Source organism: Microtus ochrogaster, linkage group LG1 (genome assembly GCF_000317375.1).
Source record: "Microtus ochrogaster isolate Prairie Vole_2 linkage group LG1, MicOch1.0, whole genome shotgun sequence".
In the NCBI taxonomy this organism is placed as follows: domain Eukaryota; kingdom Metazoa; phylum Chordata; class Mammalia; order Rodentia; family Cricetidae; genus Microtus; species Microtus ochrogaster.
In genome coordinates this window covers 2,124,170-2,135,445 of record NC_022027.1, presented here as the reverse complement: position 1 = coordinate 2,135,445, position 11,276 = coordinate 2,124,170, and the positions used below count along the sequence as shown (strand labels likewise).

The following is an 11,276-nucleotide window of genomic DNA, read 5'->3' as shown; positions in this document are numbered from 1 at the left end:
GGGCCAAGCAGTGATTTAATTAATACAGTTTCTGTGAGCTTATTTTAGGAGTCTGGGTTGCTGGGAAACGAACAAGCAGCCTCCTACAACATTTAGTGTTTAGAATAAACAGAATTCAAAAGAATGGATGGCAGGATAAATACCATTTTCATTTGCAAATGGGTTTTATTATTCGGATTATTCTGTGCTCCTCTATCCACCGATGACAATTTATTTATAATTTGAAAAAAAAAAAACAATATCTGACTAATGGAATGGTTCTACTAATTCTTTTTTTTTTTTGGTTTTGAGACAGGGTTTCTCTGTGGCTTTGGAGCCTGTCCTGGAACTAGCTCTGTAGTGGTTCTACTAATTCTATCTGAGCACCAGTGAGACTGCTCAGTGGAAACAATGTATGTGGTATGCAAAGCTTTACTGAACTTACTAGATTCACGGTGTTTTTCTTCAGGAGTAATTCTTAATGCTGTGAAGAACACTGTAACATCTAGATGTATTATCACATTCACATTTGTAGGATTTCTTTTTACTATTACTTCTTTGATATGTTTGAAGATTACACTGACCTTCGAAGTTTCAGTGCAGCAATTATATATAGTGTTTTTCTTCAGTATGACGCCTTTCATGATTTTGAAAGTTTTTGTGTCTTGTAAAGCCTTTACCACATTGATTACATTTGTAAGGTTTCACTGCTGCATGAGTTCTTCGGTGTATTTGAAGACTACGGTGATTTATAAAGGCTTCACCACATTGATTACATTCATGGCACTTCTCTCCAGTATGACTTTTTAGATGAAGTCGAAGACTACTGGAATGTGTAAAGGCTTTATCACACTGATCACACATATGGGGCTTTTCTCCAGTATGAATTCTTTCATGTATTTTAAGATAATGGTGACTTGCAAAGGGTTTATCACAATAACTGCATTTATAGGGTTTCTCTCCAGTGTGGATTTTATAATGATTTTGAAGACGACTGAAATGTGGAAAGGCTTTCCCACATTGATCACATTTATAGGGTTGGTCTCCAGTATGAATCCTTTCATGTGTTTTAAGAGAACCGCGATTTGCAAAGGCTTTACCGCACTGACTACAGTTATAGGGTTTCTCTCCAGTATGGTGTCTTAAATGGTTTTGAAGATGAATGAATTGTGCAAAGGCTTTACCACACTGGTTACATCCATAAGGTTTCACTCCTGTATGAGTATTTTCATGTATTTGAAGCTTACGGCGACTTATAAAGGCTTTACCACACTGATTACATACATAGGGTTTCTCTCCAGTATGAATTCTTTCATGTGTTTTAAGATCACCATGACATGCAAAGGCTTTACCACATTGATTACATACATGGGGTTTCTCCCCAGTATGAGATTTTTCATGACTTCGGAGACTATTTAAAAACATAAAAGCTTTACCACACCAATTACATACATAGGGTTTCTCTCCAGTATGAATTCTTCCATGTACTTTAAGATATTGGCGACTTGCAAAGGCTTTACCACATTGATGGCATTCATAGGGTTTCTCTCCAGTATGGTTTCTGAAATGGCTTTGAAGATGAATGAAACGTCTAAAGGCTTTACCACACTGATTACATACATAGGGTTTCTCTTCAGTATGAATTTTTTCATGTGTTTTAAGATCACCGCGATATACAAAGGCTTTACCACATTGATTACATACATGGGGTTTCTCCCCAGCATGAGATTTTTCATGATGTCGGTGACTGCTTAAATACATAAAAGCTTTACCACACCAATTACATACATAGGGTTTCTCTCCAGTATGAATTCTTCCATGTACTTTAAGATAATGGCGACTTCCAAAGGCTTTACCACATTGATGGCATTCATAGGGTTTCTCTCCAGTATGGATTTTGTAATGGTTTTGAAGACGACTGAAATGTATAAAGGCTTTACCACATTGATCACATTCATAGGGTTTCTCTCCAGTATGAATGTTTTCAAGATATTGAAGACTAGTGAAATATGCAAAGTCTTTTCTACCTTGATTAAGTTTATAGGGCTCTACTTCCACATGAGTTCTCTGGTGTAACTGTAAAGAGGAATCAGATCTAAAGTCTTTATCACGCTGATTATATTTACAGAGATCTTCTTCATTATGGGTTCGTTTGTGTGTTTGAAGATACCTGTGAAGGTTAAAGACTTTAGTAGATAGTCATATTTATCACTTCCTTTTACCATATGAGCTTTTCCAGAACAGAACTGGAAGAACAAAGAATTTTACCACACTGGCTGCATGTATAACATTTTTCTATACTGTGAGTCATACTACATGTACGGAGTGAACCAGTGTAGACAGAAGAATTCTCACCTTCCTTGTACTCATAAGGGTATTTTTTTGTTTTTGTTTTTTTTACAGTGTGTGAGTTTGTTGATGTACTTCCAGTGTAGTTGGAAAACGAATGAATTATAAATTTGTATCACATTCACCAAATCTACTCAGAGTGGGGACTACTACATATCTAACTGTTGGTTACACTGCTTCTTTTCATATCTCTTATTTTCAGGTATCTATAGAACAACAAACAAAAGGCTTTCATATTGCATTCACACAATCTAAGTTTTTGTTCCTCATAGAGAGATGTGGTATAGGGACTAAGGTTGTTCCACCATGACAACCTTCTTGATGCTCATCAACTGTTCCTCTCAATAAACTATGGTAAGTCTCTGTAAGTATAAGGGCAACACTAGCTTTACTATGGACTATATGCATATAAAAGGTCTTGGACAGGGCTGGAGAGATGGCTGAGAGGTTAAGAGCACTGGCTGCTCTTCCAGAGGTCCTGAGTTCACTTCCCAGCAACCACATAGTAGCTCACAACCATCTGTAATAAGATCTGGTGCCTTCTCTTGGCCTGCAGGGAACATTTAGGCAGAACACTGTATACATAGTAAATAAATAAATCTTAATAAAAAAAGGTCTCGGACAGATACTGATCCCCCTAATTAAGGGGTTCCTATATGATACTTACATGGTATGAAACAAAAAGGATAAACAGTTCTACAAAATGGATCTTATGGGGCTATAATTAATATTAATAAAAGTGTCATGTGTTAACACAGTTTTCTCATTGTCTTCTTTCTTAGAGGAATGCCTTGGAAATAGATCACCTATCTGACACTGAGGTACACTGGTTTGTGAGAATTTCATAATCATCATAAAGCTGGGCTTATTTAGTGTTGTCTTTCCTTAAAGTTTCAGGGAAAACTGAGATTTCTTCAGAGGTACATATATATCAGTTTGCATATGAAAATTACCTTTCATGTCTTCTAGAACTTTGACAATGTTCTTCAATATTCTGGTTTTCCCATTTGTAGCCTAAAACACAGTACCGGAAAATGTATGATACACTATAGCAAACTACAAAATTTAAGTCACTATCTTTGTTGAACCTGAGAACCATGCCTAATTTATTCATCACATACTTCCTTCAATCCCAGGAAAGCATCAACAATCAAGAAATGCTTGTCCACTTATTGTTAAAAAGTTACAAAAAACCCAGCAGTCTTACCTACAGCAGTGAGGTTCCAGTAGGTTTCCAGCATCACATCTTTGTAGAGACTCTTCTGGGAAGGATCCAGCAAAGTCCACTCTTCATGAGTGAAGTTCACATGTACATCCTCATAGGTCACTGCATCCTAAAGTATCCCAAATATATACATAATAGAAATGGTGAGACTGACTGCATTGCAAATTGAGAATATATTTACATGATTCTGTATGATCCATACACTTAATTCCATGTCACAGAATTTCAAATGTTGTCATGAAGATGTTATAGAAGGAAATATAAAAGGAAGATCATACCTCTCGTTTCTATGCCCGCTGAATAGGTTATAGCATTGCAAGAGAAATGACTATTAGCAGATATACAGAGAGACATTCAAACAGGACAATGAAGAAACAATAGCAAAACTGTATCAAAAATCCTAACTTAAAAAAGAATGAATAAGGTACACATGGTGGTGTAAACCTTTAATTCCCAAACTAAGGAGGCAGAGATAGGTGACTCTCTGAGATTTGAGGCCAGCCTGGTCTATAGAGATTTCGAAGACAGACAGAGGTACATAGTAAGATGCTGTCACAAACAAACAAACAAACAAACAAACAAACAAACAAGAATAGAAAGCACTTAGGGGATCAAACAGAATTCCTCCAAAGACTTAAACATGCATTCCAGTTCTATACTTGTCTTCTAGAAAACTGGAGAGGCCTAGTTTAAACTTTAAGACTAATATATTCCTGAATGAAATTTTAATAAGTTACTGACTGGCAGATCAAAAAGTTCTCAAAAGCATTAGCAAGGGAAATGTTGAATAAAAAAATTAGAGCATACATATGGCTCAACAGTTAAACAGATAATGTGTTGTTTTTGCAGAGGACATCAATCAATCCCCAGTACTCAGAGGTTTACAACCATTTGTAACTTCAAATCAAGAGAAGACAATATATTCTTCTGACTTCAGTAACACCAGGCTCACATGTGTATGTGTATATGTTTGTGTGTGTATATACATAGGCAAAAGACATAAGCATATTTTTAAAAAACCTCAAAAATCTTGCCAGGGGCTCATGGTGCTTATCTTTAAATCCCAGCTCTCAGGAGACAGAGCCAGGCATATCTTTGAGAGTTTGAGTCCAGTCTGGTCTTCAGAGCAAGTTCCAGGACAGTCAAAGCTGTTATACAGTGAGATTCTGTCTAAAAAACAAACAAACAAAAAAACCAAAAAAAAAAAAAAACACCAAAAACACAAAAACAAAACAACAGCAAAAATTTAAAAAAGCAATCTAATGTGTGTTGGCTAGAAAACAGAGAAGTCAACCAATGGAATCGTATAGAAGACCCAGATTTTAACCCACAAACCTATGAACACCTCATTTTCAATAAAGGAGCTAAAAGTATACAATGGAAGAAAGAAAGCATCTTTAATAAAGGGTGCTGGCATAACTGGATGTCAACGTGTAGAAGAATGAAAATAGGTCCATATCTATCATTATGCACAAAACTCAAGTCTAAATGGATTAAAGAACTCAATATAACTCCAACCACACTGAACATGATAGAGAAGAAAGTGGGAAGTAGCCTTCAATGCATGGGCACAGGAGACCACTTCCTAAATATAACCCCAGTAGCACAGACACTTAAAGCAACAATAAATAAATGGGACCTCCTGAAACTGATAAGCTTCTGTAAAGCAAAGGACACATTCAATAAGATAAAAAGGCAGCCTACTGAATGGGAAAAGATCTTCATCAACCCCACATCAGACAAATGTCTGACCTCCAAAATATATGAAGAACTCAAGAAGTTAGACATTAAAATTCTAAATAAATCAATTCAAAAATGGAGTACTGAATTCTCTGAAAAACAGAGAATTCTCAACAGAAGAATTTCAAATGGCCAAAAGATACTTCAGGAAAATGCTATCAGGGAAATAATCAAAACAATTCTGAGGTACCATCTTACACCTGTCAGAATGGCTAAGATCAAAAACACTAATGATAGCTTATGCTGGAGAGAATGTGGAGTAAGGGGAACACTCATCCATTGCTGGTGGGAATGCAAACTTATGCAACCACTTTGGAAATCAGTAGGACATTTTCTTAAATACTGATTATCAGAGGGCCCAGTCAACGGTGAATAGTTCCATCCATGGGCTGGTGGTCCTGGGTTCTACAGAAAGCAGGCTGAGCAAGCCATGGGGAGCAAGTCAGTAAACAGTACCCCTCCATGGGCTCTGCATCAGTTCCTGCCTCCAGGTTTCCTGACCTGGTCTCCATTGATGTACATTGATAATAAAGTGTAAGCCAAATAAACCCCTTCCTCTGCAACTTCCTTTTTAGTCATGGTGTTTTATCACAGCAATAGACAAGTTGGTACCAGTATCATGGGGTATTGCTTACAAATCTGGCAATGTTGTTTCAGGAGGATTGTCAAAGGACATTTGAGCATTGAGAGCTCAAGTGAACAGTTCTGCAGGAACTTGGAAGACAGAATACTGAGAGCAGTGCAGAAGATGGAGGTCTGGTTTGTGATGTTTCAGAAGAAGTAAAGATTCTACCAGCCCCTTTGTGTGAAGAATCTGTCTCTCCCTCTCTAATCTTTCTCACACCCCTTCTCTCTTTTCCCTCCATAGCCCACTAAATAAACGCAATACCCAAGCTCTCTCTGCATGGTGTATCTGTCTTTCACTCACTGCGGTCTCCCCAGGCCAAGGGAACCTGCTGTTGCCTCTCATGGGGCTGGCCTCGGGTCATCCCATTTTATAAATGTTAACACTGTCTGTCTCTTACCTGCAAAGAGACCAGCAGAAGCCTCGAGTCACTGGCGTTTATGAATGATAACAGTTTGTATATCACACTGAGCGAGGCCTGAATATATATCACAACTCAAAGCCTGCCTCCACAGTGACATACTTACTTCATACCTACACCAACAACGCCACAGCTCCCAATAGCAATAGTGCTATTATTGTCTTTCACACCACCACAGTGCCCAAGGTTGCACCTTACACTGGCAGGTGAACTTAGGAGTGTTAGAGTCATCCAGGTGGCACTGGTTTTGAAGGCATGAAGGAGTCGTGAAGGGCACCTGAGGCTTGGCTAGTGAGAGGCCATTGGTGAAGATGCAGTCTTAGTAGCAGCTGAAGGCTCAGGATTGAACAGAGCTATGCAGGAAGTTGAGGTTTAGCACCAGGAAGTAAGCCAGGAGAGGCTACTGGTGAAAGCGGAATTGCAGCAACAAGCCTGAGCACAGTGGAGATACCGGTACCATGAGATGACACAAGAACAGCAGTGGAGGAGTGGAGGCAGTCGGAGCCTGGAAGACAGGATGTGTGCACTGCAGAGGGCGGGGCTGGAGAAGTGAGCAGAGTCCCTTGGAGTTGCCCAGAAGACTATGAATCCCAGATAGATGGACAGTGAGCTATTTACACTGCTGGCGTTTGTTTCTGCTTTGTTCAGACTGTGACGATGACCTAGTTCTTCCCGACAACTGGGCTGACAGTGGCTCCACACCTCTCCTGTTCTCCAGATCCAGTTTCCCCAGACTCATGCCCAGCTGTGTAGCAGAACACCTGCTGCTGTCTCCCTTTCCTCCCTGACCCCATCCCCAATGGATCACAAAGCTCTCCAACCTTCCTTCCCCCAACGCATCCCAGTACCCCAGCCTCCAACACCAGCAGGCAGTCACTGTAATACACCAGCCGAGCAGGCTGGGGAAACGGGTAAATTAACCGAAGAAATTCACCTTCCTTCCTCTCCGCACAACCCAATACCCAGTCTCGTCTCTACCTCTGCAACAGAACGCCAGCTGAGGAAACACTGCCCAGATTTCACCTCTAATGTTAACTAGGACTAAGATTAACAGGATCAACGGGACTAACATTAACTAACTTCCTAATCCTCTACAACCGTTAGAATTGGAAGGCTTATGTGAATTTGTATTAGCGCAGAGCCAGACTTGGGAAAGTACACACCCAAGAGAATCAAGAGAATAGATGGCAGGGTGCTAGACAACATGCTGCCAGTGAGCAGGCTACGCTGGGTCTTAACCACACCGCATGCTCCCAACTCCATCCTGGAACATCCACATAGTTTTTCCCAAAGACACTTGGGACTTTTCTGGCCCACACTGATTTCCATCTTTGTATCGCCCTAAGCATGCCCTGGGAACCCATGCTTTTACATGAATTTTCTGCTTGCATTGAAATAAACAAGACATGGAAAAAGAATATCCTAATATTGTTTCTTTCTCAGTTATTTTAGATATTTTCTGTGTCCTATAGTCTTTAAATTATGAGTTATTAATCCCACATTGCACATGATAAACTATACTGTGCCTTTTCTAACACAGGCAACTTGACTATAGAGGCCATATCTAAAGGGAAATTCTGAGTCATGTCATGCTCGCATTCTACTTAGATTGACAGGACGACAGGGTTGAATGGTAGGAAATTTGGAGAGCAAACAGACCCCATTCAATGAATTCAAAATATTGTCAGGTCTACAAAAAGGGTCAATCCAGGTTTCAAAGGGAATCAGTTTGTCAAGCAAGACTTTGACTTATCCTCATATTGATGGACAAGAAGTACAAAAAAGGTCAGAGCAGCCTGAGAATTCTCTCAAGTCCATGTGACACCGGAGGATCAGCTGCACAATTGGCCTTGACAGGAGAGAAAAAAATACTTTTGCTCACCTGCATAGTCTTCAGCATTCAGCAGGAAAGTTTAACCAAAAACTAAAAGACTTGGTAACAACTCAAGGGATCACACTGGGCGGATATTACGTCTAAGTCTGCAGGAGATAGTACTTAGACAAATATATCTCACTAATTTATTTTTTTGATAAAAATGTTCCTCAGATATACTACATTAGACTTTAGCTCACTGAAGCACAGCGAAGGGAGACCAGCCAGTATTGTTTTAATATAAACATGAAATGATGATAAATATCTTTTCTCTTCCTATTTAGAAGCCATATGAGAAGGGCACCATGCTGACTTTAGCTCATGCAACAGCTGTTACAGGAATGAGAGCTGATGGCGGGTTCACTGCTCTGGAGAAAAACCTTAGCGACACAAGAAAACCAGGAGTCTATGGAAGGGCTCCTGTGACCGGATCAGACAGCCTAATGTACTCTGGGCATTTTAATCTCTTCAAAACACCAGTCAAGGACCTACTTTCCTATCTACATCTGACAGATGGGTCTTATAAAGAGGACCTCTGGTGTAGTGCCCAAATGCTGCCACCTGACACCCCAAATAGCTGGAAGAAGCCAGATCAGTTGTTGCTCCAATCCCGGTATGGGTACTTCTTCAGAGAGGGAGAGAGACAAAAAAGAGGTAGAAACTGGCTAGGCCACGTAGGGTAAAAAGTCCTCAAACAAAAGAATCAGTTGTGTTCTTGACAAAAACCCAGAGGTATCACTGAAACTCTTAGGAGTTTCGTCCTTACCAGAGGTCAACAAAGCCAACAGCGTTTGGGCGTTCTGGATTTCTGAGCTAAGTGATTCTAGGGGCTTTATGAAGGAGTAAAATTAGAAGTAGTGGTGAAGGCCTGCTAACAGATAAAGCCCCACGATACAGAGAACAGAAACTCTGCCTGCATAGAGGTCTAAAATCAAATGAGGACAAGCCGATGTCCCCACCTAGAAACCACGCCTAAAAGGCAGGAGACTCACCTTAAGCCACACCAATAAAACAGATGCAGTAATTAATTCTATGTGGGGAGGCAGAGGCAGGCGGATCTCTGTGAGTTCGAGACCAGCCTGGTCTACAGAGCTAGTTCCAGGACAGGTTCCAAAGCTACAGAGAAACTCTGTCTCGAAAAAAAAAAAAAAAAAATTAATTCTATGTGCTAGGTGCTTGTCTTGGTATTGTTCAATCAAATTAATACCAAACAGGGACAGTGGACTGGTGAGATGGCTCAGCCTTTAACTGCTAGGCTCACAACCAAAAATTAAACTGGATACTCCCTTTCTATCGCAATTTCTTATTCAAATATAGGACAGTGCAAACAACTGAGAGTTTGAAGAAAAAGGTGTTTTTAAAAAACATAGGTCAGGGGACTGGCGAGACTGACGGCAGTTGAGAACTGACTGCTCTTCCCGAGGACCCAGGTTCAATTCCCAGCACCCACAAGGCAGCTCATAGTTCCGGGGGTCTGACGCCAATGCATATAAAATAAATTTAAATAAATTAAAAATGATAGGTCAAATTCAAATAGGATCACCAAAACAAAAGAAGGCTATGACTTTGAAGGCAAGGAGGGTTTTATGGTGGGCTGGGAGCAAGGAAAGGGAAAGGCCAGATGATGGAAGTATTACTTCACAAAATTACTTTAAAGCTTCTAAACCAGCTCATGGCCCCATGTGCTGAAGGGACTGACAATCTATGTTGGGACACACCAAAGATATCTTAAGTGATAAATGTCCTGATAAACGTTTATTGGGGTCCACAGACCAGGGCAATGAAGAATTTGGATAGAGAAGTGAATTTTCTTCTAGAAACCAAATTACCATAGTTACACTACTACAACCAGAGCAGAAGAACTGGACAAATTTATGTGGTCCTGCCTAACTGGCCTGTGATTTTTCTGGCTTAACAATCACCTGAAATTGATGACAGAACTACTCACAGTTAATTCACACTGCAGACAAAACCAGAATCCTTTCAACCTCCTTCCTGCCACCTCCATTTTTCTGTTGTGACGATACCAGCTTGCAGGTTGGCAATGGACTCAGATTCTTACAGGTTCCTCTGCATTAGCAAATCCCTAATAAAAGTCTGGGCGCTATGAAGACACTCATTTCCTTGTCTTTTTCCTTCTCACTGACCTGCACACCCGTATTCCCAGTACTGGGTGGCAGAGGCAGATTTAGATATTCAAGGCAGGTCTCAATGGCATAGTATTAGGAAAGCCTGGGCTACATGGCACCTTGCTCTTAAAATGAATGAATAATCAATTGAGAAACATCACAAGTTCTTATTTCGTATCCCTGGCTGTGATATAACTTGCTCTGTAGACCAGGCTGGCCTCAAACTCAGAGATCCGCCTGCCTCTGCCTCCTGAGTGCTGGGATTAAAGGCCTGCAGTGCCACCAGCAGGAATAAAGCTCTTGACAACTGGCAGTCACTGGAGAACAGAAGGGATACTGTGGTGGTTTGAATGAGAATGCCTCCACAGACCTTTATGACTGAATACTCAGTCACCAGAGAGTGGCACTGTTTGACAGGGATCAGGAGGTGTGGCCAATCCCTCCTAATAGGTGTGGGCTTGTTGGAGGAAGAGTCTCATTGCAGGTGGGCTTTGAGTTTCAAGGGCCCAAACATGGCCCAGCGGCCTTCTTGCTGCCTGTGGATCCAATGTAGAACCCTCAAGTACTTTCTCCAGGACCATGTCTGCCTGCCTGCCACCATGTTCCTTACTCTGATGACAATAAACTAAGCCTTTGGAACTATAAGCCAGGCCCAATTAAATGTTTTCCTTTGTAACACTTGCCATGGCCAAGGTTTCTCTTCACAGCAACAGAACACTAACACAGGCACCAACAACCAGTGTGTAAAAGTCTTAAAAATAAGTAGAAAGAACACTTACCTATACTGACTGAACCAGAGCAGGTCCTTTCCTGGTAGAGGGAATGTCATTACTGAGTGTATGGCCTTCTCTGTGTAAAACGTTACTGCTGAGTGCTGTATGCCGACACACAAGCACAGCCCAATGTTACTGCTGAGTGCTGTATGCCGACACACA

General features: G+C 40.7%; 1 protein-coding gene and 1 pseudogene across 2 annotated transcripts in view; both read right to left on the bottom strand.

The window, feature by feature from the left end:
• Positions 1-273: 273 nt before the first annotated feature.
• Positions 274-8,227, bottom strand: LOC113457503 (annotated as a pseudogene).
• LOC101995677 (zinc finger protein 431) overlaps positions 2,024-11,276 on the bottom strand; it is an 11,002-nt gene continuing 1,749 nt past the window's right edge. Inside the window, exons 2-3 of one of the 2 annotated variants that reach the window (XR_003378070.1) lie at positions 3,536-3,662; positions 2,024-2,149 (exon numbers count right to left, since the gene is read on the bottom strand). Coding sequence is in view for 1 of the 2 variants with exons in the window: in XM_026785355.1 (XP_026641156.1) it covers positions 3,278-3,342; positions 3,536-3,662 (192 nt within the window). In the remaining variant the exon portion in view is untranslated. Of the gene's footprint in view, positions 2,150-3,277; positions 3,343-3,535; positions 3,663-11,276 lie in introns of those variants that run through there. The other variant, XM_026785355.1, reaches the window with a different exon arrangement.